The sequence below is a fragment of the Diaporthe amygdali genome, assembly GCF_026229845.1.
Source record: "Diaporthe amygdali strain CAA958 chromosome Unknown NODE_9_length_1275696_cov_64_842800, whole genome shotgun sequence".
In the NCBI taxonomy this organism is placed as follows: Eukaryota; Fungi; Ascomycota; class Sordariomycetes; order Diaporthales; family Diaporthaceae; genus Diaporthe; species Diaporthe amygdali.
The window spans coordinates 419,495-444,329 of NW_026517029.1; the positions used below are offsets into that span (position 1 = coordinate 419,495).

The following is a 24,835-nucleotide window of genomic DNA, read 5'->3' on the forward strand; positions in this document are numbered from 1 at the left end:
GAGAAAGAGCTACATGCATTCAATGCTTGCCAGTGACTCACCTCGATAAGATAGATGCTCAGGTGTGATGTAACGTGTATCACAGCCTGCCCCACTCTGCCCTCGATTCTGTTGTTGGTATGAAGGCAGCACTGCACAGCCCCACGCAGTTAGTCAAAAGGTGCATTCAGCCATCTCAGACACTGCTCTCGAGATCAAGCAACACTCCACGACTTTTCTGGTCCAGCAGCACCTCATCTGAAGCAAGGCCCGCCATGGCTGCACGTACGTCAATCGAGGATTTTCAGGACCTTATCAAGTCCAGCAACCGCATCCTCGCCCTCTGCGGAGCTGGTCTGTCAGCAGCCTCCGGCCTGCCTACGTTCCGAGGGGCAGGCGGATTATGGAGAAACCACGAGCCTACTTCCCTAGCCACGCCCGAGGCTTTCGAAGAGGATCCCTCACTGGTCTGGCTCTTCTACGCTTGGAGGCGACATATGTGTCTTAAGGCACAGCCCAACGAGGGTCACTACGCCCTTGCAGAGTTGGCAAGAAAAAAGGAGAATTTCGTTTGCCTGACGCAGAACGTCGACGGTAAGAACGAGCTGCACCCCGCATGGGATAGAAACTGACCATTGCTTGAGGCCTATCAAATCGAGCCGGTCACCCCACAGACCGCCTACACCTCCTCCACGGGAGCATACTGGATCTGAAGTGCTTCGATGGCTGCACATATATCGAGAAAGACAACCTCTCCGACCCCCTCTGTCCCGCCTTAGAGGCAGCATCCGCGGTGAACACGGCACCAGACAAGTCCGGCAAATTGCCCCTGCTTGACCCCAAGGTGCCAGTGCCCAAGATCGACGTCAAGGACTTGCCTCACTGCCCGAAGTGCAAAGATAAGTATTTACGCCCGGGCGTCGTCTGGTTTGGCGAGTCACTAGATGAGAAGATGCTGGACCAAACAGATGAATGGATCGACTCGGCTCCTGTTGACCTGATGTTGGTTATTGGTACTGCAGCTGTGGTGTACCCGGCAGCAGGCTACACCCAGAAGGCCAAGAGGAAGGGTGCTGTTGTGGCGGTGATCAATCCTGATCCAGGTGCTTGCGCGGGACTGGGATCCAAGGACTTCTTCTTCCAGGGTGATGCGGCCGAGATTCTTCCCAAGCTGTTTGCCAAGGTTATTTGATACGCAAAGTTCTGACTCTGGCACCTGAGACTCGACTAAATGGGCAGCAAGCATGTTCAGAGCCTTTCTTGAGTGATGGAAAGAAAAGAAAGCCATCGTTGTCTAATTATCTAAGCGGGTATCATCGCGTGGTATTATCTTTTTACAAATTAACAGCAAGTTTGGCTCCCACCTCGGTCGAGTTGTTTAGCCCCTTAATTAGCTCCCCTGCCCTCTCACCAGCAACCATCACACCAAACTGCGGATTGACCGTCAGCGGCGCGACGATGCTCGCGTCAACCACGTGCAGGTTCTCCATCCCGATCACCCTCGTCTGGGCATCCACGCACTTGCCAATTCGACAGCTCGAGCTCCAGTGGTTGACCATACCCACTGCGTAGTCAGACGGCGTCGTGATGTAAGTCTTGATCTCCTCCTTGGTCGCGCCCTTGGCGATATTGAGCGGCACTAGCCCGGAGTCACTCTTGTCCAGCGCCGAGAACAGGTCCCAGATGAACTGGGCGATATCGTCGGCGTCGCGTCCTGCTGGGTCGGAGTAAAAGTTACCGCTACCACCGCTGGGAATGAACTTGCCCGTCTCTGAGTCTTGGACAAGGGAAACCTGGCCTGTAGAAAGGAGACCGGAGGTACCATAGATATTAAGCGTTATCGTGCTATCGTTGGTGAATTCGGAGTATCCGGCTGTGCCGATTGTGCCTTGAAGACCGGTTGGCGCGGAGCCATCGGTATGATTGATATAGGTCCAGAAAGCAGAAGTCTGACCTGCGTAAGAGTAGGCCCCGGAGCGGCTGTTCAAATACAGCTCCCGGTCAGCCTCGATGGGAGACTTGTAGGAGTAGGTGTACGAGTCCAGAGTTGGGGCGGTCAGCTCAATGAATGTGTTGGGGTTGTCAAACAGTCCGGCACCAACGTCGCTGTTGTTGAGCCACGTCTCGGGTGTCATAGCCGGGTCCAGGGCGCCAGCTTGATGCAAGGTGGTGAGAACGTTTGCAGGTCCAATTCCTGATTGCATCAGGAGTGCTGGGCTGGCAACTGCGCCACCGCTGAAGATGATGCGGCCAGTGGAGCTGAGGTTGATGGTGGTCTCAACGCCTTCGACTATGGCCTTTACTCCCGTAGCTTTGGAGCCCGTACGCACAGCTCGGGAGACTGTAACATTGCTCTGAAGCGAGAAATTTGGTCGCTGCAGGGCGGTTTGCAGGTAAGTAGTGACGGGGCCGCCGCGCTGCCCGTTGCTGTAGTCGTAAGAGGTGTGTCCGAAGACAGCCTGCTTCTGATCTGGCACATCGTTGAAGACAACCTCCGAGTATCCTGCTCCATCGACAAGCCACTTCCTGGCTGCCTCATAGCTGGTCTGTACATTGGATGGAGACGTAACCTCGACGGAAGGTTGTCTCGCGTACAGCCTCTGAGTTGCCGCTTTCACATCAGTGCTCTTCCAACCATCCGGGTGGAAATCATCCCAGTCCGATGCGGGAGGCTCGAAGAACAAGCCCGCATTGATGGCGCTTGAGCCGCCAATGGTGCAGCCACCGTAGGCTTTTATTCTATCGCCACATGTGAGGGTCTCAGATCCTGTGAAGATGGTGTTGTCTATGCCAAATGGACGTGTTAGTTCGCAAGCGCTTTAGATGTTCCTGAGCCACGGAAGGCGTGGGTCTGGACTTACACAATCCAGGGACGTCAACACGGCTTAAGTTGCTGCCGGCGAGCCAGTCGGGTCTCTCTGTGCCACCTGTGATTCCATATGATGGTCCTCCTTGTTCCAAGAGCAGCGTCTTCAGGCCCGTCTCACTCAACCTGTCCGCGACGATTATACCCGCAGGTCCAGCGCCTACCACAATGAAATCGTAGGAATCAGCCGTCCAGTCCTCGGCCCTCCCAGTCACAGGAGCCGCTGTCGCATGCTGCAGCAGCAGGGCCAATGCCGAGATTTTGAGTGATCCTCTCATTGTCGCTACCAGTATTGATCAACCGGCTGCTCGAGGGGGTCGGTACGGTGTTTTGGTGACGGGTGAGGTGAGGCCAAGACGTTTACCACGTTGGGGGGTAAATGTATGCTTTTAACCTTTGATTTAAGCTTCAAAATCAACTCGGTGAATGTCAGCTCGCATGCGGGTCGCGGCAGATTAGAGACTTGATCGGAATCCTCATGTCAAAGTATCAAAATAGCATCGTAAAATGAGATGCGGGTCTTGGCCGAAAGGGGCAGTGGGAATCTTAGAGACATCAGCTGCATTCCAGTCACGCAAAGCCATGACTTGCCCTGTGCTGCTGCAACTCTACTTGCTATGACATAGCCGTTGCCCCTTGTCTGCGCCTCTGTCGTAATAACGTTATTATTATCGCTCGGGTTTGCTAGCTTGGCCCTATCCAAATATGCCGTTGCGTCTATACTTTTCAGAGGTCTAGTATGCACCGCAGATCTCTTGGCGAGTCGTGTTGGCGACTAGCTGCATCGTTAAGGCTGTCAGCTTAGATCCATCCCGTCCCGCGCAATACGAGGCCAATGAAAACTCCACTCAACGGGAACCCCGATGCAGTCTGTTGCCGTTCGGAGAGGACGCTGACCTGAATTGCCACCATGTGTGCCTCAAATAGATTTGTCGTGGAACAGACTGCGGACCTGGTAGCATAGACGCTGAGACGATGAATATTTGTACAACTAGCTGATGCTGCGCCTAGCTCAAAATTCCTGAATACGGAATGCCACCGAGGAACTCGGGCACCCGCTGCCAACGACCTCAGAGTATCTTCGCTAATCGTTGGCTGAACGCGCATCCACCTCGAGCTCGACCAGAATGCCTAAGGCCGCCGAATACCTCGTATCAATAAGCCTGAACTCCTGAACCCCATACTTCTAACGCCCCTTTTCCCAAGGAACCAGACGGAAAAACGACCACATGTACTCGGAAAGATTCCGCAAGACATCCAAAACAAAGTTGTCCACCTTCCTTGAGCCAGACACTTCTTCAATGTACACCATAGACCACAACCACTTCTCGTGCCGATCTTGCCACTGCAATCTCTCATACCTGAGCGGGAGAAGGGTTAAAGGCCATGGGCGGCCGTTGTGGCATCTCATGACTCCCCCTCCCATAACTCTGGCCCTGCACACCATGCTGCGCGTATTGACTTTCAGCATAGTAAGAAGCTGCCGCGCCCTGGCCGCCGTGATCCACGCCACGGTATCCGCTCGTGCTAGTCCTGCCATACTCGCCCTGATAGCCGGTAGGGTCCATTGACTGCTTCTCTTGTGCACCCTCCTCGTTGAATTGTTGCCCGTTCCTCCCAGCGAAATAACCAGGCGTCCCGCCATACAACCCACCGCTGTTATCTGCGCTATATCCAGGAACCGTGCTATTGTGCTTATTGGCCTTGCTTTTGGCCTTTCGTCTTCTCTGAACGAGGATGGACGCGATTATGGCGATAATGAGTATTACTGCGACGACAACGACAATGGCTATAGCCGCTGGTTTGGAGAGTTTGCTACCTGTTGAGTGGGAGGTAGTGTGGCTGATCTTTGACTTCCTTCTCAAGGGTAGTATAAAGGTTGATACAGGATCCACTATGAAGGGCGCCATGTTGAACGGTTCGGGTTGTGTTACTTTAATCCCAAGGAGCAGGATCCTGTCAGCGATGAGCGCGGATGCAATTGTTCGTTCGCGACGGCATCAAGTGCGTGTAAAAGAGTTTGACGGAAAAGATTTAGACGCAAGCGGGATTGAGAACGGATCATGTCGTTATTATGTATGTGCCGTTTCCCGACAAGTCTGTTCCTTGGCCTGGTGTGACCTGAAATCGAAACTTGGAGCCCTCAATATGGCCAAGTGGTCTGGATTTCATGAAAATCAACCCGGATGCTTGCAGGTACCGAAATCTTTCAAGTTGAAGCAGGTCGACAAAATAAGCCTGGCCGCGGTCGAAACTCACATCAAATGTCGATCAGAATCGTTTCATGGGATGCAGCCCTCATTGGCTGGCTGTGTCGGGCGGCTGAAAATTGGGGGCCGCGCTGCAGACCTCCGAAGGAATGATTGGGTTTTGGCATCTCGATGCTGAGGCGGGTCGAATTTGTGGCCGACTTCAGGTACGATGTAGCACCCACTAACACCAACAAAAACGTGTGAAGACGGGCCGGGCTTAGGGCCCGAGGTCGACCTTCAATCATCACAATAGTGATTTGCACCAGACTCGACGAATGCCACAAATGCCATTCATTGACATGGTCAGTGGTCCGGTGCGGGAAGGAAATTTTGGGAAACAAAATTAGAAACTTTATGGCCGTGTCCATCGTTAAGTTGGATGGTCTCTGGGTCCCAGGGCGAGGCGAGCATTTTTGTGACCGGTGACAGCGGTGCTGGGCAGGGAAGGGACGTTTAGTGATTGATATTGAGGACTACATGAATCTGAACAACGGAAAGTAAAAGGCCTGACCGCGAATATCACATCATCTATCTACTCCACCATCCATAGCCCGTATCATAGGGCGGTCTCGTCATGCTGCTTGGTTTGTATAATGTCGTTCTCCGAGCTCCCCTTCTTAAAATCCTGATGTGCGATGGTTTCCAAAGACAAGCCCTTGGTCTCCTTGAGAAAGAAGAAAGCGAGAATTGCAATGACAACGTCGAAGACGCCCCACAGCAGGAAAGTACCCCAACCCATATTCGTTATCATGTAAGGGGTGGTCAGAGAGAAGACAAAGTTGAACAACCACTGTGACCCGACCCCGATGGAGACACCTGGTTCACGGATACGAGCTGGGAAGATCTCAGACACGTACGGCCACGGCATTGGGCCCCAGCTGAAGTTATACGCGATGACGAACAGGTAGATCAGAGCAACCGTGGCGATGCCCGCGCTGGTGACCTTGCCTTCTTCCGGTGGCGGGATCGCCTTGACGACGGCACCTGTGGTAATCTGGCAAGCGGCCATGAATGCTGCTCCTCCAATCAGCACATTTCGCCGGCCGACCCGCTCCGAGACCAACAAAACAAAGAGTCCGCAGGCCACGACCTTGATAGCCCCAAAGATCGCAGTAAGCAGCAGGTCCTTATTGCCCGACCCGACGAGGATCTTGAAGTACTGTGGTCCAAAGTAGGCAAAGGCTGTGGCGCCAGTGGCTTGCTGTGCTGCAAATATGGCGAACCCAGTGAAGACTCGCTTGAAGTTATCACCCTGAAGAAGCTCCGTGACATGGAAGCCTTCGGTCGCGCGAGCTTCCATCTCGACTCCAAGCCTAATGTCTTCCATCTCATCGATCACGGCTTGTGAGTCGTCTGCCCGGATCCACTTCAGGCTCTCAAATGCCTCTTCATGACGGCCTTTCTTGGTAAGCCATCGAGTGCTCTCCTTGAGCGTCAACATCCCCAGACCAAGGAGGGCCCCAGGGACCAGCTGTAGACCGACGGGGATCTGCCACTGCCGCGCGTTGCTCGGACCCAGAGCCACGCCATAATCGACCCAGTAACTGGTAAAGATACCGAAGGTAAAGAACCACTGGAAGAAGCTCCCTATTTGTCCTCTGATCTCCTTGGGAGCCATTTCTGAGCTGAACATAGGCACAACCACCGTCGCCGTGCCCAGTCCCAGCCCGGCTATAACCCTCGCGACATAAAAGGCCGCCAGCGAGTGTGTATTCACAGTTTGTATGAGTGCACCGATACAGAAGACCAGGCTGGAGATCATCAACGCCTTCTTGCGCCCGAGGAAGTCGGTCAAGGGCCAGGCGAGGAAACATGCGACGAAGGCCCCGAGCTGCTGGAGTCCGACAGACAGCGAATTGGTCCGTGTTGCTTCTGCATTGGTGTAGCCATAGTCGCGCTGGAAGGACTTGAGAGTCAAGACGCCGCCAACAATACCAGAATCATAGCCAAAGAGGAACCCTCCTATGCAGATCACACTGGCTAGATAAAAAGCGCGGATTCGACCTAGCCGGGTGCCTTGCATATTTAAGTGGGACGATCCCAGTCTTGTCAGGGAGAGTACGACGTTGGCTGTCTATGCAAAGGTATGAGAAGCGCGCTGAAAAGATTGTCAATCAAGGGTGATTCGAGGGCAAGACGAATCTCTCTCAACGGGGAACTAGACTGTGGCCTAGCAGCGCTCCGTCAGATTCGAGGGTAGGGACAGGTGTCGAACAGACGTCTTTTGATCGAGCACTGTCCAGCCTTTTAACGTTCGGCGAGCTGACGCACTCCTCAGTTCTATGCTTCCCCAAACCAGCCAAGATCCTTGTGTCTCGCTTCTCCATCGGCCACCAAGCTTACCGTTCGTTGGCAGGCTCAGGGTGGCTGGCCACTTGCAAATGAAATCTGCCGTTCCCAACGAGCTAGATCCTCTGACATGCATGAGCGACATTGCTGGTTACCAGAGTTGGTGAATGTCCTTCAATGTCAGGAATCGTCGTGATAGATCCTGGCAATCATGTCATCCAGCTCAGCCAGTTAGAAAAGAAAACAGGTGGGTTGAGACCCAGCAAAGCATGGCCAACTTTGGAGCGACCAGCCGACATCCTACCCCCGCATTCCGGATGCAAGTCGTCACAGGTCCCAAATCTGCAATGTGACCGACTTCCAGGGATCGCCGATGTTAAGTGTCGGTGTCTGTCACGGTACATGCACACAGCTGGTGAATTAGTGAGCAGTTGCGGGCCCACCACGTACCGGAGACCACAAAGCCGACATGAGGGAAGAGACCAATCGTTTTACACTGGAGTCGTAATCTGGCCCGACTTCCCCTCTCGATCCCCAGTGTGATCAGCTGGAGATTGCTCTTGTCTGAAGCCGCCTGGCTGATGAGTAGACGTTATTTATTTGCCAGCTCATGCTGCGTCTCAGTAAGGCTTGCGTCGATAGCCAGTATAAGTGTTGCGGAGAGCAGAAGGATTTCGCTTTCCTCGACCACACTATCTTGCTTCACATCCTTATTATTATAGTTCCCGGACTAGTTGAGTCCAGCCCACGGAACGCCCAATTTGTTTTCGGAGTCAAATACAACTTCCACCAACATCATTCGTCTGTGACTCCAACTTCGAGATACCACAATGGCTCCCGGAAAGCGCCCAAACTTCCTCGTAATCGTCGCAGATGACCTGGGCTTCAGCGATATAGCGTCCTTTGGCGGTGAAATTAACACACCACATCTGGACAAGCTTGCCCAAAATGGCCTGCGTTTCACAGACTTCCACGCCGCAGCAGCTTGCTCCCCATCACGCGCAATGATCTTGACTGGGACCGACCACCACATCGCCGGTCTCGGCAATCTCATCGAATGGACCAACATAAGTGGACAGAACGATCCCAAGGGCGGCATGTCTACGGCCCCTCAACGAGGAATGCCTGGTTACGAAGGCTACCTCAACGAGCGCGTCGCCACGCTGCCAGAGATCTTGCGAGACGCCGGCTACCTTACTTTGATGTCGGGCAAGTGGCATCTTGGCCTCACCCCGGAGCGATCACCCAAGGTGCGCGGCTTCGAGAAGTCCTTTGCGCATCTCCCAGCCTGTAGCAACCATTACGGCTACGAGCCGCAGCTCGAGGGCGCGGACCAGATCCCTGAATTTATGACAATGTCCTTCATCGCATTGCACAGCGAGGACGGTGAATATGTCAGGAAGTTACCCGAGGGATGGTATTCTAGTGACGGGTACGGGGATAAGATGCTATCGTACCTCAAGGAGTGGAAGCAAGAGAGCGAGGGCAAGGCGGAGGAAGACAAGAGACCGTTCTTTGCCTATCTTCCATTCACCGCGCCGCATTGGCCATTGCAAGCGCCACAAGACTACATCAAGAATTACAGAGGCGTTTATGACGACGGCCCAGATGCGCTGAGGCAGAAGCGCCTGCAGCGTCTCAAGGAGCTGGGCATGGTGGACAAGGCTGTCGAGCCACATCCCGTTGTGGCCGACGAGGTAAAGGAGTGGGCCGATATGAGCGACGAGGAAAAGGCAAACAGCTGCCGTGCCATGGAGGTGTTCGCAGGCATGGTGGAGTGTATAGATGCAAATGTCGGCAAGATTGTCGACTACCTTGAGTCTGTGGGCGAGCTGGAAGACACATTTGTGTGCTTTCTTTCCGACAATGGCGCTGAGGGGGCGGCATATGAGGCGTATCCTATTGTGCAGGGGAGTATGATCCAGCATCTAAAGAAGTACTACAACAACCACATCGACAACCTCGGCAACGGTAACTCCTTCATCTGGTACGGCCCTCGCTGGGCTCAGGCCGCAACTGCTCCATCGAGGTTGTACAAGGCTTACACTACGGAAGGGGGCGTCCGCGTGCCATTCATGATGAAGGTGCCGAAGGAGTGGGAGGGAAGCATTGAGAAAGGCGGCATCACGCACCAATTTAGTACCGTTATGGATCTTGCGCCGACGATACTAGACATGGCTGGCGTTAGGCATCCTGCGCCTGTTTATCAGGAAAGGGAAGTTGTCAGCATGCGAGGGAAAAGCATGATGCCTTACCTCAAAGAAGAAGTCGGGAGAATCCATGAAAAGGATTTTGTGAATGGGTGGGAGACGTGTGGGCGGGCAGCGGTGCGCAAAGGCGACTGGAAGATCGTGTTTATCCCAAAGCCTAAAGGCCCAGAGAAATGGCAGCTATACAATCTGGCCAGAGATCCGGGAGAAATCCATGATCTGGCGGATCAAGAGCCACAGAGGCTGAAGGAGCTTATCAAACTATGGGACCAGTATGTGCTGGAGACTGGAGTGGTTCCGCTATCAAAGGACCTGGGCAACTGGATGGCGGCGATGGAAGAGCAGATGCCTGAAAACGCATGGATCGAATATGAATACTGGAAGGACGGAGCCAGGGAAGACCCGGCCAAGTTCACCAAGAAAGTACCAAGATTTGTGCGACAGGTCAAGGCCTTGTAACTGAGTTGCAGATAGGCAAAATGTCCACCTCCTCCAAGGGGAAAAGGAAGACTTGCTGACCACCAGTCAATTGCCGCCTTCTGTTTTATCTATTGAAATTTCGAGAGAGTCTGTTCCTCACATACATCGTTGCTATCGTACTTCATAGGCGTAACATCAGCCGGCTTCAAATCCGCAATATAGACCCTGGCCACCTGCGTCGATGCGTGAGGGGTTCCCCGGCGTGCGTAACATTGAAGAATACATATCGTAGAGCCAAACCGGTATAGATCAGTCGTCGCATTTGTATTTTCAATTGGGGTTGCCGACTGCGACGACATGGAACAGTGTCCAAATGGTGGTTCACACGAAAGCTGATACCTTCCTGTGGACAAGACGGATGGATCGTTCTATGGACTCACTGACGAAGTGAGTTCCAAGGGGTTCCAACAGCCTGGAGTTGAAACAAGCTGAAGCAAGGGTGCATGCTAGAGATATTTTGTACGGGAGAGACCCAGAGGCCATTCTGTGTTTACCAATCGAAGGAGGACCAAGACGGATGGGCGACCGTACTTCCGTGTAGCTAGTTCGACTTGAAGTTCATGCTATATCCCCCCGTCTTTGGGTCCTGCACCATCTGAAACTGGTCTGTCGATAGCCCGAACGGCTTCAATATCCCATTTCCTAGCTGCGGCATGAGGCAAGGTCAATCAGGGGAAAACGTGGTCATCGTTGATGAGAAGGAGTATAAGCCTAACTCTCACTCACGTCTTTCAGCTTGCCCCACATCTCAGCGGTCTCCTTCTCCTTGGCCTCATTGACGCGTGCCGGCAGTGATTTTAGTTGCTGCTGTACAAGCTTTCTATCAACGGGTGTGATGTTGTCCATCTTGGCAAGGATCTTGTAGTCTTCCTCGGCGCCGGCGAGATTTGTCCATCCACCCTCCTCACTCCGGGCACGGGCGCGCCTGATCAGAGCCTTGTACCGTATGCGCTTGATGTCCTCCCTCTTCTTGTCCCGCGCCACCTGAGCTGGATCCTCCTTCTCGTCTGCTGGGATTGCGGGGCCCGCCTTCTCGGCACCAGCGCTGATGATCTCATCCTCGACCTCCTCCTCCTCTTGCTTCTTGGCCTCAGCAGCGGCCTTCTCCTCCTCTGCGAGTCGGGACTCGAGTTTGTCGAGCTTTCCTAGGGCAGCGGTGGCAGCAGTGTTGGCGTCTTTCCACTCCTGCAGCTTGAGGTAGCAGGCGGAGACGTTTGATTTCAGGACGGCGAGCTCAAAGTCGAGGTAGTTGGGACAAACGGCGACGGCCTCGTCGTACTTGGAGATGGCGGCGTCGTACTTGCCCGAGCTGAAGAGGGTGTTTGCCTCAGTCTTGTGGGTGTTTGATTCGTCGAGGAGCTCCTTAAGAAGGTTGGTATTGTCAGAAAGATGGTAAAGAGCAGACATGTGGACAGAGGTCGTATTCTTAGCTATACTTACTGCCTCCTCTTCTGGTGAGAATCTCACCGGTTCAGGCTCCTCGTCAGAAGCCTCCCCATTCTTTGCAGCGCTTTCGGACTGGGGTTTCTTGATATACTCGGCAGGGTCCGCGGCAGAAGCTTTGCCAGACATCGTGATGGACCTCTTCCTAGTAGAAGAGCTATGTCTGGTTGTGGGAGAAATTAAGACAAGGATTCAGATGCTACGGAAATCAAATGTGGTAGGTGAAGCCAAATCGGAAAAAGATATAACAGCAAAGGCTATGACGATGTCCGTCCTTCCCTTCCATTTGAACCCCACACCCACAGGCTGAGAACCCCTGTCTCAACCCCACCAGTTTGAGCTTGGGACCCCTGAACTTCCAAGATGCCCCTCCATAACGCGCCAGAGTGGGAGTCATCGGTGACCTCGACAGCGATTTATCCATTGCGGCAATGATGTAGATCTGCCGCATCCCCAAACATCACACCACCACAAGGAGAGATCCTGTCCAGAACCTACAATATTGCAATTCGGGTTTCTTCCCTCCTTCCTGTCACTCTTTATTCCCAAGATGGCCCCCAGAACAGAGTCAGTTACTCCCTGGTTTCCCACACCCATCTGCCCTGCCAGACTCCAGACTGACAGACTGACCGTGCCTCCAGCTTCCCGCCCATACGGGCCTGCCTCTTCGACATGGACGGCCTCCTCCTCGACACCGAAGACATCTACACCGAATGCATTAATATCCTCCTTTCCAAGTACGGCCGACCACCCTTGCCATGGTCCATCAAGGCCAGGCTCCAGGGCCGCCCCGGCCCCCAGGCCAACGAGCTCTTCCACAACTGGGCTCAGCTGCCCATCTCCAATGAAGAGTACATGGCCGAGTACTCTGCCCTGCAGCGCGAGCACTTCCCCAGGGCCAAGGCCCTCCCCGGCGTCGAGCAGCTCCTCCAGGACCTGGGCCGGACGAGGTACTGGGATGTCGCCAGCGGCAATGACACGACGGGGGAGAAGAAGGAGGGAAAGAGAGTCCATATAGCCCTCGCTACATCAAGCCACAGCGCCAACTTTGCCCTCAAGACGGCACACCTGACAGACCTGTTCTCCGTCTTCCAGTCGCCGCACCGCGTCCTGGGCGACGACAAGCGCATACAACCCGGCCGGGGCAAGCCGCTGGGGGACATCTACCTGCTTGCGCTCGAGACCGTCAACTCCACGCTGCCTCCGGGCGAGGCACCCATCAAGCCGGAGGAGTGCCTGGTATTCGAGGACAGTGTGCCCGGCGTCGAGGCCGGGAGGAGGGCCGGGATGCGCGTGGTCTGGTGTCCGCACCCGGGGCTGAAGGAGCAATACGCAGGGCGCGATGCCGAGGTGCTGGCCGGCAGGACGGGCGAGGCCGGCGTGGGTGTCGATGAGCACCAGCTTGGGGAGATTGACGACGGCTGGGCTCAGTACCTCCCGGACCTGGTCGACTTCCCATATCATACCTATGGCATCGTCGTCCCCCCGAAAGATGTCGAGTCAGATCCCAGGATGAAGGAGACGGCCAACACGGATGTAGTAGCGGTCCAGGAAGGCCCGAAGGTTTGATGCTAGACTGTGGCTGACCGAAGAGATGCTCAGAAGCTATCAATAGTTCGTTGTCGTCTGAGTGTATCTATTGGTGCATAGGCTGTGGGACGCTCTGAAGCCAGTACATAACAGGTTCTTAGACGCTGAATAGTTCACGGATAAGAGGGCCATAGAACTTACATACCACTAGACAGACCGGCAGACAGACTTAATGATGAAATGATAAACCTCAGCTGAAGCCAATGCTCTGTGCTCCCCACCACCTGTCATGCACCCGTCTCTTGAGTGGCACGGAGGTGGCCAAGGACTCGGAATTTTCCTCTGAGAGCAGGAATGAACGTGATCAAACGCAGTCGGCTACACGCAAAACAGCTGCTTGGGGGACAGAGGTATAGAGACCACAATCAACGGCAGGCGATTCAACATTTAACAAACTCATAATGAACCGAGCACATGGCAAAACAATGGAGCTCCCCACCCGTTCGTATATTCATCCGGGAAAACCTGCTTCTAGATTTGTTTCGCTATACCTGTTGATAAGAATGGGTATCATGCACAACCTATCTGTCCCTCTCACCAGCGAGGGGGCCGCTACTTGACCCGTTTCCTTTTGAGCCTAAACAGCACCCCGCTGAAATACCATTGCTCACGCCATGACCATGCAAACCACCTATCAATTTCCAGAAAACGCCAGCTTGATATATATACCCATACCCAAGCAGGGAGAACCAAAGACTCGCTCAAAGGCCTCTTCTAGACAGCGTCCAGGCGGAAAGAACGCAATAACAATAATCGACCGGAAGGATCTGGTCTTCACCCTCGGTCCATGCCACGATACACCGACAGCCAATGAGCTTCCTATCCTAGTAAGGCCAAAGCCCTCCTCCACCTGACCCAAATGAGTGGTGTGAAGCGCTTCCCTTCTCTGGCGGCTTGTACCACTCGCGATATGGGTGGTTCGGCTGGTTGAAGTCCGCCTGCGCCAGCAGCGGGTTCACCATCGGCCGCGAGGGCGGTGTCGGCGCGTTCGCCGCCGTGCTGGACACCGACATCGAGGCGGGTGTGTGGGCCGTACCGGCTGGGCTGGGGTGACTGCTGCTTGCGATGCTACCGTGTCTGGCAACTCCCGTTGCCGTGTTGGAGCTTGCTGAGAACATGGAGTACGACGGGAGTAGCGGCGGCGGGTTGCTGGTTAGGGAAGCGTGGCGGTGGCGTTCGGCTGCTGCTGCTGCCGCCGCCGCCGCCGCGGAGGGTATGACCGGTGGCAATGGCGGCTGCGAGGTACGCCGCGTGTCCTCCTGTTGCTGCTGTTGTAGCATTGTGGAATGCCCCGAGGGGTCGCGTGGCCCAAAGAGCTGGTTGATCACCGCTGCGGCACCCAGCGTCCCACCTTGTGCAGCAGGGGCGATGACAGGCGCAGACGCGGCGTGTGGAGGCAGGGACGGAGCTGTCGAAGTTGCCGTACTTGGTGGTACATCTGGTGGATCCCACCCCCATGCTCTTCTCAGTTCCCCGATGACTCCCTTAAGATTCCACCCAGTCAATCGGTAAATCCGGTTCACCATGGCCAGGACCTCATTCTGTTCCCTGGGGTCCCTCAGCACGGCTCCCGCAATTGCGAGTGACCGTATTGCAACAGATGAGACACCGGCATCCTTGGTGTGCGCAATAATGCCACAAACTTGGTGAGCGTGATGCTGCTGCTGTATTCGTGACTCCTCGTCATCGTGGTGGGGAGGTTTCAATGGGTTGATTTGAGCGAGCAGGCACATGGCGGTATGGTAGAAGAGGCGGCCTACAATGGCGACGCGTTTGATGAGCCTGTGTCTAGAGGTCAGCACGTCTGCTTTCTCTGTTAAATGGGCATCCGGAAACCCATGCGCAGCTCCTGAAGCGGAAAGATCGGAGTGAATTACGTACCACACATTTGGGAATGCTGATTTGGTTGAGGCGGCAAAGAGATAGCCATACGGCCTCAACGACCTTGGACAATTAGCATTCCATGTGTCGCACCAATGCTTCAATTGCTGCCACTCCTGGAACCGGCTCTGCAGTTTGACCTGTTCATCATGCGGACTTGGTTCCTGGAACTGCGGTATGCTCGCTCTGAAGTTGGCCACCTTGGCCACGATGTATAGGATCCTGTGAACCCAGACTTCCTCGTCACCAACTCCAGCAATGCTGCTCAAAAGCAATGGCGAATCCTCGGTTACTGGTGCAGTCGTATGGTGACCGGTTTCGCTCGCATTCGGCGTTTTTCCCTCGCGACCTGGCGAGTCGGGTGTCATGTTCATTAATTCGTTTGGGTCCACGCCCCAATGATCCGGATCCCACGCTATTGCCCAGTTGAACGCCAGGCAACTGAGAATCTCCATTCCAACATTAAGCCAAAAGCATGCTGCTCCGATTCCAGTGCTTTTAGCGTTCCATTTGCATTCGCGGATCAAGGCTCTTGCACCAGCAATGTGGTTCATTCTAGCAGCGGGCCTCTCACTCATGATTTCGTACACATTCAATACCACTGCAGTGGTAGCGCACTCCTCTGTATCGCGCTCCGGATTTTGTAGACTTCGAAGAAGTTGTGTTGTCGCTGTATCGTAGTAATACAAGGCTTTATCGTCCTTGTAACTGCCGCCGTCCACCAGAGTCAGGTGTTTTACGCCGCAGGCAAAAAAGGCATTGAGCAGCATGGGCGATTTCAGCGCTAAATATGGGATGATGCGGCCGAAATGCTTTTGGTTGTCCAGGCTGTCCATCCACACCGCCACATCTTCGATAAAGACCTGCATGTAATGAATCTCCTCTGGGGTGTTTAAGTAGTCCCGCTCTCCAGTCTTCTCAGATTGCGGTGTCATGAGTCCGTCATGAGGATCGGGCGCGCCGGATCCCGTGGCATGTCTGTAAGATCCTGAAGAGGACGCAGCAACACCCTGGGGAACGAGCGAAGATGCTACGCTGGAACCGTCGCCGGACCTATATCCATAACCTGTCTGGTAAGCCTCCTCCCGCATGCTGTATGGATCGTGCAGCGGGCCCAGGCTGAATGACGGTGCTCTTCCCCCGCCTCCAGAATGGGATGATCCAGGCGTGGGTCCAGAGCTCAAAGCGAGGAACGCATCACTGCTCTTTCGTGAGTGTGTGTGTGACAATTGCTCTTCGTAGCCCGTGAAAGTCTGCTCTTGGACGGTGCGGTGTAATGTCCCAGGATAGTATACCGCATGCGCGGATGCAAATGGGGCAGCCCTGTTGGTTTCCACGACACGGCTAGAGCCTGGGCCGATGGGATTGCTCGGACGTTGTGGTCGTGACTCGGCGCCTGGTGTCTCCCGTGAGGGCGTAACAGGTCCCGAAGTCAGTTTGGCATATCTGGCTGCGCCTCCAACATACTCTGAAGCAATCTGTCGAGACTCATCTTGAAATTTAACTGTAAACTTTCGTTAGCGTAATGCTCGAAGTTGTGGACTCGGTGCACTTCTCCAGGCGTTCGACGCGCCCTCATTTGGTCTCACCTTTCCAATCTACGGGTGGTAGCAAAACGGGCGGCTGCTCCACCTTAAGATCTATAAAGTTAAGCCTAATACCACGCTCGCACTTGCGATTGCTTTTCTGGCAGTTCAAACAGGTTGGCAAGGCCTCGTCACACTTCAGGTGCCGATTTCTGCACGTCAGACATCCCGTTCGCACACGCTTCGGCTTGGCCACCGTTGGCGACACTTCGGATGGCACTGTTTCCCTGGGCTCGCTTTCCCGCCCACTTGCGGTCTTCTCACGTCCGGTAGAGGTCTCGTTGCCCCTGGGAAAGGGCGGTGGAGTCGGCCCATCCACCGCGTGCAACTTTCTCGGGCTGGCAGTGCCCGAATGGGCAGTCGTTTGGCTGGGCCTCCGTGAAATACCTGCGTCAGACACCCTTTGGCGCTTAGCAGCCGGCATTTCGAAGTGGCCATGCGGTGCCGGGCTTGTGGTGTAGTTGCCCCCACCGCTGCTGGCACTTGTCGTGTACGTTGGCGAGGCATTGTCGATTCCATAGGGAGAGTAGGGATTCGGCTGCGAGCCTGCAAGGTGGTGATGAGCCGAATATGGGGACGGGGGGATCGAAGGATGGTGCTGGCCACGAGAACGAGACTGATGTCGCTGCCGTGCAGCCACCACTGCGCCTGCGTCAGGGCCGTAGCCCGACGAGACAGCACCAGGAGGTGCCCCGTAAGCCGCCACGGCTACTGATATCCCGGGTTGAAAGGGAAAAGGGCTGCGGCACAGGGGCCGTGCCGTGCCGTACCGGCCTGGAATGGACCGATGGCACGAGGGGGACGATGCGGTAACAGAAAGGAGAACAGGGACGAAAAGAGTGGTTGGCCGAGGCTTAGAGCACTCGCAGTACTCTCAAAATACCCCCGACAATGGCCGACGTGACTTAAGTAGGATGATGGTGGCCGGAATCGAGGGTGGAGACGAGGATGTTGTGCCGGCGCCGATGAGTTGGAGAGCATGGACAGTGATTCGACAGCTGTCCTGCTCATTCAGGGTTTTGCAAGGCGCCCGCAGTTCGCTCCCTCGGGTCCGGAACTTGACGGCCTTGGTGGAGTAGTTATCCAACCTAGTGTACTGTTGGCGCGGCAGGTTTGATATTTTTGAGTATGCGAAAGTCGTGTGCTGCGATCGTAGGCCGAAGCATTCGCGACCGGGCAATCGGCATCAACCTGCTCAAGGTCCCAGGGACGTATAGAGAGTATGGAACGGAGCCGGGAAGTCGCAAGACCTTGTACAGGAAAGCAGGGTGGGTGCGCCCCCCATGTGACCACAACTTTACTCTCACCGCAGTGTGTCGAACTGGGCACGCAAACGAGGTTGTGACTGCTTGTGGCGTCTATGATTGTTTCCCTCGGAGTCCTTGGCGGTGCTGCGCTCGAAGTCGAAGGGAGAATCACTGCTGGGGACCTCCGGGCAAGCCGTCGACATCTACTGAGCATCCATAGTGAGGGAGGAAACAGCCGTGATAAGACGTCGTGCTCTGGACAATCCAGTCCGGGGGCGCAGTCTAGACGCCTGAGGGTGTTCAGAATCGCTCTCGAGGTGATATGGCCTGGTGGCCCAGCTGAGAGTCCGTCGCACACGAGTTCGCGCAATTTGAAATGCTCAAGCAGTATGAGAGACAATTGGGCGTTCGAGATGGTGCCGAAGCGTCAGTCCTGCACGGTGGTACAGACTGTGTTCCGGGAAATGAGGAGCTCTGCTTGGGAAGACAGTCACCGAAAGAGCTTCAGAGACACAGCAAGGCTTGATCGTGGACCTCGAAGTCGAGACCTGGGAAAATCTAGGCTTCGGGATTTCTTCCCGAAAGATGGAGGTCGCTTGAGCGGCAGTAGCTCTGCATTTAGACCAGTCAAGAGCCAACCAGCACAGGCCCTTTCTAGGAGCTCTCCCTGCTGGTAGCTAGTGTCCGCTGCCCGGGGTGGGGTTGCATACGTTTCTCTGGAGAACAGGGCCCTGTTGGTCGGTCCTTTGAAGATCAATCCCCAGGTTTGGAGCTTCAGAAACCAGCCCCGACTGGCAAGGCCAGGGCGCCTGTCGCATCGATAAATACAAGTTGCGGCGCCTAGCCAGGGCAGAAGCTTAAGATCTAAGGAGGACTGTCGTCGGCTCTCAGAGGCCATTACTCTGCCTGTCGAGTCTTTCGTGTGAGAAAGACGCTTGCGGGCGTGCCGTGCAGCGAGACATGCCGAGGCGGCGGCGGTGTGCGCTTGGGCTGCCCAGCTTGATCTTGCAGCATTCGCGAGACTGATCACGCACCTGCCATGACCATGCACAGCGCTGGCAGGCGAAGAGGCCAGAAGACTCAGGTGCTTGCGACCTCAGGTCTTGTTTGGCATGTCCGTGCAGGGATCCCAGCCCGTTTGAAGGCGCGGAACGTTGTGGACGAAACATTCTTCGCAATGTTGTCAATGTTTGATCGTCCATTTCCACTCGGCCAGTCAGTAGGAGCATTTGTGGGCCTACCGTAGCGGCTTTCGTGTTGGGTCCCGGAGAAGCAAAGCTTGCACGCATCATTACGACACCTTGCTGAAGGAGCCCTGAGCTTGGAACACGAGCCCCTCATGACATCCATTCACGTGGGAAAATGCAGGGCAGAGCTGTCTCTCGTGCGTGGTCATTCTACTATATCTCGCCGCCGGCCGCTCTCACGGCGAAGGGGGCAGCAGGTCGAATCGCATGGTGTGGCTCTGAAATCGGCAGTAGATCGTCCCGAAAGTGCATAGTGGAGACAGGCCGGAGCCGTCGTGCTGTATCGGCCGATGTTTTGCAGTTGGCCAGATGAGACGGAGGGAAAGAGTATCCGAGCAACCATGATACACAGTACATTCTTGGCAGAGCTTCGCCGGAGTGCTTGGCCTGGTGGCTTCCAAATAAGAAGAAGGCCGAAGCTTCACGGGAAGTCATGGTGAAGCAGGGCAGGCGGGTGAGTTTTTGTTTCTGAGCCGAGGCCCTTGCTGCGGGTTGGTGTAGAGAAAGAGACTCGAGGTGGGCGCGCGATCCTGCTGTGGCACGTCGCCGCATGGCTCGCCTATCTCTGCCAATAGGTGGGTGGGTAGGCAAGCGTTCATTCAGATTGACTAGGAGCGTGGGGGAATGCCACCATTGTTGACGGATGACAGGTACGATGTGTGCCTACATGCCCAAGGTCGAAGTCATGGTGGTTCGGATTGCGAGGCGGTAGAGGGGTGAGGGTATCAATGGTAGGCTAGACGCGATACCGAGGTGGACGTGACTCTGGTCATTTTCTCGGGGACCCTGCTGCTCTCGATGAACGAACGCCCTGGCCCCAGGGGCTTCGCGATGTCATGATGCGCAGATTCAAGCCACGATGGCTGCCCTCGAGGTGTGGGTGGTGGAACAGGCAATAATAGAATAAGGTTCCATTCTCCGGTTCGGGCTCACCCGCTCAGCCCGCTGTGGAGACCCCTGGGCTGACTGACAGACAGTAGTGTGAGTAGTGTGAATGCACACCCTCCCTTCGTTCAGGGCTGAGAGCCAGCCACCACCTGATACACTGTATGGCATGTACTAGGTAGTCTCGTTGGCTCTGTTCTTGCGGTGGGCAGGGGATGAGTGCCGGGCGCCGTCTCCCGCTGCCAAAATTCCCCGAGGTGTTGTGCATGGCCAGGGTTCCCAAGGTTCCCAACTTTAGAAGGTTGTGAAGGCGTAGCATCGCTCTCTGCGGCCACAACTACCAACCGTCAAGGCTTGCTGTTGCACGCACGCACGCACGCACGCGGGTGGTGGAGCGGAGATGGCCGCGCCCTCCAGAGTGCCTGCGCAGCGGCCTGAGGTCCTGGAATCCTGGAATCCTTCTTGTCCAACCTCAGGGCTGGGTCCCCCGTTGAAGCCAAAGCGACAGGCGCGGAATGACTGCACTGCACTACGCTGCGCTGCGCTGCACTGCACACGAGGCGCAGAAGAAGGGGCCATGGCGACAAGAAGGAAAATGGAGTCGCATGAATGGAGCTGCCAAGGAATGGCATTTCGTTTCACGATGCCAGCCTGCAGAGGCGGGTCCGTATTGGGCAGCTGGGGGGTGGTCGAGGGGAGCTGGAGGGAGGTCGGGGGAGGTCGGCAAGTGGGAGAAGCCAGTCGTCGGAAGGGAAGAAGCAAAGTCGAAAGAAGAAAAAAAAGCCACAAAGAATTGGCGGCAGCACCCAACAAAAAGCACGGCTTTACCCAGGCGCCAGGCAATGACAATACCTACCTAGGTAATCAATATCGAGATGATTCAACCTTGTTCTTCAACGTCTGCATTGTGATGAGATGTCGATATCTTCAGTATTTGTTTGCACATACAGTACGTTGCCAATCTCGCAAGTGTGTACTTGGCAATTGCAGCCAAGGGTACCGAGGTCCTTGGTCCCTTCTGTGGGGTAACCAGTGGGGCAATAGGCAGAAAAGCATTACTACACAGCAGTCTAGTAGTGCTTGGTTGGCCCAGGAGGCAAACAAAAAAGGCAGCAGCGACGTTGGCGACTTTACTCACCAATCTCGTTGCCCACAAGCCACGGCTCTGGAGAGAGACAGGGAACTTCCATCTCATCTTGTCTTCACTCAACAGAACTCAATACAACACAACACACTCAACACCACCCTCCAGGCCCTCCGCACCTCGTTCTGCCTGCACCGTGCCCTACTCCAGCTGTATGGTACACCAATTTATCGAGAAACTGCGTCTGCATCTGCATCTTGCGTCTGCGCCTGCGTCTGCACCCTCCCGAAACATGGCAATCTCCTTCTGATTGATCCCTTTGCCAGCAGCAGCCCTTTACTAGCGACGCCATGCCATGGGCCAAACGCCTTGAGTCGACATCCTGACCTTTATCAGCCATGTCCAACCAAGACCAAGGCCTGGATCCTGATCTCCCTCCCCAGCCCAAAGCCATCCTCCGCGGCCACAAAGCTCAGGTCCACGCTGCAGCCTTCATCAGGTCCAACCAGCGCCTCCTCACCGGAGATGCCGATGGCTATGTCGTGGCCTGGGACCTGGCCATCATGAGGCCAACAGCCGTGTGGCAGGCTCATGGAAATGCCATCCTGGGCATATCGGAGTGGCGGCCCGACAAGGTCATCACTCATGGGAGGGACAACAAGCTCATTGTCTGGAGGCTGACCTTGGACGACGAGCCCGCTCTGGCTTCCACCTTGCCCTTGGACACGGCGTCTGGGCCTAGACCCAAGCCATGGATGCTGCACCTTCTCGAGGTCAATACCATGAACTTTTGCTCCTTTGCCTCTTCCGCCGTCTCACCTGCCACGCCGTCCGCACCAGACTTTGTTTCTGAGCAGCCATCAACCTCCGTTTCAGAGCTACTGATTGCGGTGCCTAATACATTGGCCTCTGAGGCTGTCGATATCTACCATCTCCCGTCTCAGACGCGCATCCATACTGTCAGGCTGGGCCAAGACAACGGCATGGCCATGGCTCTTGCGCTCGCTTGGCTGGATGGCGTGCTCACACTCGTTGTTGGCTACGAGAATGGATTGGCAGTTGTTGCACAACTCGATGGCGATGGCAGTGGCGATGACGATGGCTTCTGGACCGTCATATACCGCAACCAAAGCCACAGCCAACCCATTCTTTCACTCGACGTTGCACCGAACCGAGAGTATTTTCTGACCACTGGCGCTGACGCCGTCATTGCAAAGCATCCTCTCCTTCCGCAATTGCCTCGAGTCGCTGGCCTTATCCGAGATGTGCCCGAGACAGAGATCGGTTCCAAGATCATGGACTCGGAAGGCGACGGGGACGCAGATCCAGGAACAGGGCAGGGAAACCCATCCTCCGCCCTCTCAACAGCGCTAGGTAACCATGATTCAGCCGCGCGGCCAAAGGCTAGGAAGAGAATTGAGATCCAGACGCAGCCCATCAAATCCGTCGATACCAAGCACTCTGGCCAACAGGGCCTCAGGATTCGGTCTGATGGGCGTATCTTTGCCACTGCAGGCTGGGATTCAAAAACGCGAGTCTACTCGACCAAGTCAATGCGCGAAGTCGCCGTCCTTAAATGGCACACGGTCGGTTGTTTCTCTGTAGCATTTGCAGATGTCACACTTCCCCAGTCCGATAACCACGGGCCCACACAACATCAGTCAAATGACGAGGAGGCTCCTTCGGCGACAAAAGTCGTTTCGCGGATGCTCAAAATGACAGTCAAGGAGAGACGAATCAACCAAGCCATGAATGCACATTGGCTGGCAGCTGGGAGCAAAGATGGCAAGGTGAGCTTGTGGGACATGTTCTAACGTCCTCGAGTTGCCTCCCTGATGATACCTCCCCAGATGAAGTCACTGTTACTACGCCCACGATTTTGGACTGCGATTCAATCTGAGCCACAACCCTTCCTGTATCCTCCTCAAACGTCCCAATGGACATATTCCGTGTACTTGATTGCGGCACAATGCCTTGTTAGACTGCAAGGAAGATATGACAGTGGAGGCGACGGCCTTCCCTCGGGGTTCTTGCGCCCAGGAATTTCTTCCGGGGTGCTTCACCACGGCTGTCGGCACTGGCAGTTAAATGCCGATAAGGCCAGCCAAGCATTGCTGCATATGCCAGATCATTCAGATCTGTATAGTGTTCACGTCATCTCTATTGCTTTGGAGTAATGCCTATATAAGATTGCACTCGAGGCGGTGCGGCGATAGGGGTGGGATTTCTGCCACACATATGCGGACCATTTACCTCCATATGCATAAAACTGGACTGAAAACAGCCGAAATGAGCTGGCCCTGTCCCTGTCTCAGATAGCACGCTGGGCAACGGTCATGCCATCGCACCCCCGGACACCAGGCTCACAGGCCGATTGGACCCCTGGAAAGCTCCCCCACAGTGGCTTGCAATGGGCGGTTGATCTCATCAAGCTCGAACGTTAATTTAGCACAACCAGCCAGCTCTTTCAGGCTGTTTGCTAGGTCGTTTCAGACCGGGTCTTTTCCTTATGGGGACTTCCACAAATCCGAACTTCGCTCCGGAGAGCCAGCTTTTGTTGGAGAGCTCGGAGACCACAGCTTGTTTAGCCCCTACTACCCCGTGTCCAGAACGCGGTTCGGCCCACCTGAGCCAGAGCAACTCTTCCACGACACCCCTGGGGGGCATTTTGCCACGGAGCTTTTTGGGCGCCCTCATTAATTTGCAACTGTCGTCGGCAGACGGCATGCTGCCAAATGGAGAAAAAAGAGAGGCTCAGCGGGGTAGCGGAATGCAACCTAAGCCCATCTGCCGGCGCGTGACTGGAGCTTGTCTCTTTAGCATCTCAGGCCCCTTTCCATATTCATGACGACTCGCACACAACAGGAGCTGATTCACTGCGTATAAAGTGCTTCTCACCTCGCAGGTGACCTCAATGATCTGCGCCATCTCAAACATCTCGACCAAACACACCATCTTTCCACACACTGTCCATTCAGTTTCACTCGTTACTCCAATCCATATTCGCTACCATGAAGGCCAACACCCTCGTCCTCGCTGCCACTCAGGCCCTCCTCGCTGCCGGTAACCCGGTGCCGGAGGTCCAAGAGCGCCAGTCCTGCCCGGGCGTCCACGTATTCGGTGCCCGCGAGACAACTGTGTCCCCGGGTTTTGGCTCATCTGGTACCGTTGTGAACCTGATCACACAAACCTACTCCGGCTCCACCTCTGAAGCCATCAGCTACCCTGCCTGTGGCGGCCAGGCCTCTTGTGGAAGCGTCAGCTATGCGGACTCGGTCAAGCAGGGTGTTTCTGCCGTCGTTAGCGCAGTGAATGCTTTCAACACGAAGTGCCCCAACACCAATCTCGTATTGGTTGGTTACTCCCAAGGCGGCCAGATCTTTGATGACGCCCTGTGCGGAGGAGGCGATACCGCCGAGGGCATCACCAGCACTGCCGTTCCCTTGTCTTCGGCGGCTGTTGCGAAGATCAAGGCTGCGATCTTCATGGGTGACCCTCGCTTCGTCGCCGGTCTCTCCTACGAGGTTGGCACTTGCAAGGCCGGAGGGGTAAGTTCATTTTTTCATGCTGTGTGCCTCTGTATTTGCTAATTCTCTTGTTCTCATAGTTCGATGCCCGCGCCTCGGGCTTCTCGTGCCCAAGTGCCGCTAAGATCCAGTCGTACTGCGACGCAGCTGATCCTTACTGCTGCAACGGCAGCAACGCTGCCACGCACCAAGGTTACGGGAGTGAATACGGGCAGCAGGCTCTCACTTTTGTGAAGAGCAAGATCGCTGCTTAAATTGGCACCTGCATT

The 24,835-nt window shown here is 55.2% G+C and overlaps 10 protein-coding genes across 10 annotated transcripts; 5 read left to right on the forward strand and 5 right to left on the reverse strand.

Moving 5' to 3' along the window:
- Nucleotides 1–254: 254 nt before the first annotated feature.
- On the forward strand, nucleotides 255–1,171 carry J7T55_012925 (sir2 family histone; the record flags this gene model as incomplete). Its single annotated transcript, XM_053141562.1, has 2 exons — nucleotides 255–573; nucleotides 654–1,171. The coding sequence occupies 2 exons, from the start codon at nucleotides 255–257 to the stop codon at nucleotides 1,169–1,171; spliced, it is 837 nt and encodes a 278-aa protein (XP_052995272.1).
- A 142-nt stretch (nucleotides 1,172–1,313) lies between these two features.
- On the reverse strand, nucleotides 1,314–3,123 carry J7T55_012926 (cellobiose dehydrogenase; the record flags this gene model as incomplete). The annotated part of the gene is made up of 2 exons (XM_053141563.1): nucleotides 1,314–2,764; nucleotides 2,841–3,123. The coding sequence occupies 2 exons, from the start codon at nucleotides 3,121–3,123 to the stop codon at nucleotides 1,314–1,316; spliced, it is 1,734 nt and encodes a 577-aa protein (XP_052995273.1).
- Nucleotides 3,124–4,200: 1,077 nt separating this feature from the next.
- On the reverse strand, nucleotides 4,201–4,755 carry J7T55_012927 (uncharacterized protein; the record flags this gene model as incomplete). The annotated part of the gene is made up of 1 exon (XM_053141564.1): nucleotides 4,201–4,755. One exon carries the CDS (start codon nucleotides 4,753–4,755, stop codon nucleotides 4,201–4,203), a length of 555 nt encoding a protein of 184 aa, XP_052995274.1.
- An 898-nt stretch (nucleotides 4,756–5,653) lies between these two features.
- Nucleotides 5,654–7,531, reverse strand: J7T55_012928 (mfs quinate transporter; the record flags this gene model as incomplete). The annotated part of the gene is made up of 2 exons (XM_053141566.1): nucleotides 5,654–7,077; nucleotides 7,441–7,531. 2 exons carry the CDS (start codon nucleotides 7,529–7,531, stop codon nucleotides 5,654–5,656), a joined length of 1,515 nt encoding a protein of 504 aa, XP_052995275.1.
- Nucleotides 7,532–8,216: 685 nt separating this feature from the next.
- J7T55_012929 (uncharacterized protein) lies at nucleotides 8,217–10,055 on the forward strand (the record flags this gene model as incomplete). Its single annotated transcript, XM_053141567.1, has 1 exon — nucleotides 8,217–10,055. One exon carries the CDS (start codon nucleotides 8,217–8,219, stop codon nucleotides 10,053–10,055), a length of 1,839 nt encoding a protein of 612 aa, XP_052995276.1.
- A 562-nt stretch (nucleotides 10,056–10,617) lies between these two features.
- On the reverse strand, nucleotides 10,618–11,648 carry J7T55_012930 (tetratricopeptide repeat protein 1; the record flags this gene model as incomplete). The annotated part of the gene is made up of 3 exons (XM_053141568.1): nucleotides 10,618–10,722; nucleotides 10,803–11,438; nucleotides 11,517–11,648. 3 exons carry the CDS (start codon nucleotides 11,646–11,648, stop codon nucleotides 10,618–10,620), a joined length of 873 nt encoding a protein of 290 aa, XP_052995277.1.
- A 421-nt stretch (nucleotides 11,649–12,069) lies between these two features.
- Nucleotides 12,070–13,088, forward strand: J7T55_012931 (haloacid dehalogenase-like hydrolase; the record flags this gene model as incomplete). The annotated part of the gene is made up of 2 exons (XM_053141569.1): nucleotides 12,070–12,086; nucleotides 12,161–13,088. 2 exons carry the CDS (start codon nucleotides 12,070–12,072, stop codon nucleotides 13,086–13,088), a joined length of 945 nt encoding a protein of 314 aa, XP_052995278.1.
- An 845-nt stretch (nucleotides 13,089–13,933) lies between these two features.
- On the reverse strand, nucleotides 13,934–17,557 carry J7T55_012932 (uncharacterized protein; the record flags this gene model as incomplete). The annotated part of the gene is made up of 4 exons (XM_053141570.1): nucleotides 13,934–14,891; nucleotides 14,991–16,494; nucleotides 16,580–17,284; nucleotides 17,347–17,557. The coding sequence occupies 4 exons, from the start codon at nucleotides 17,555–17,557 to the stop codon at nucleotides 13,934–13,936; spliced, it is 3,378 nt and encodes a 1,125-aa protein (XP_052995279.1).
- Nucleotides 17,558–21,437: 3,880 nt separating this feature from the next.
- On the forward strand, nucleotides 21,438–22,853 carry J7T55_012933 (wd repeat-containing protein; the record flags this gene model as incomplete). The annotated part of the gene is made up of 1 exon (XM_053141571.1): nucleotides 21,438–22,853. One exon carries the CDS (start codon nucleotides 21,438–21,440, stop codon nucleotides 22,851–22,853), a length of 1,416 nt encoding a protein of 471 aa, XP_052995280.1.
- Nucleotides 22,854–24,050: 1,197 nt separating this feature from the next.
- J7T55_012934 (cetyl xylan esterase) lies at nucleotides 24,051–24,820 on the forward strand (the record flags this gene model as incomplete). The annotated part of the gene is made up of 2 exons (XM_053141572.1): nucleotides 24,051–24,587; nucleotides 24,647–24,820. The coding sequence occupies 2 exons, from the start codon at nucleotides 24,051–24,053 to the stop codon at nucleotides 24,818–24,820; spliced, it is 711 nt and encodes a 236-aa protein (XP_052995281.1).
- Nucleotides 24,821–24,835: the final 15 nt, after the last annotated feature.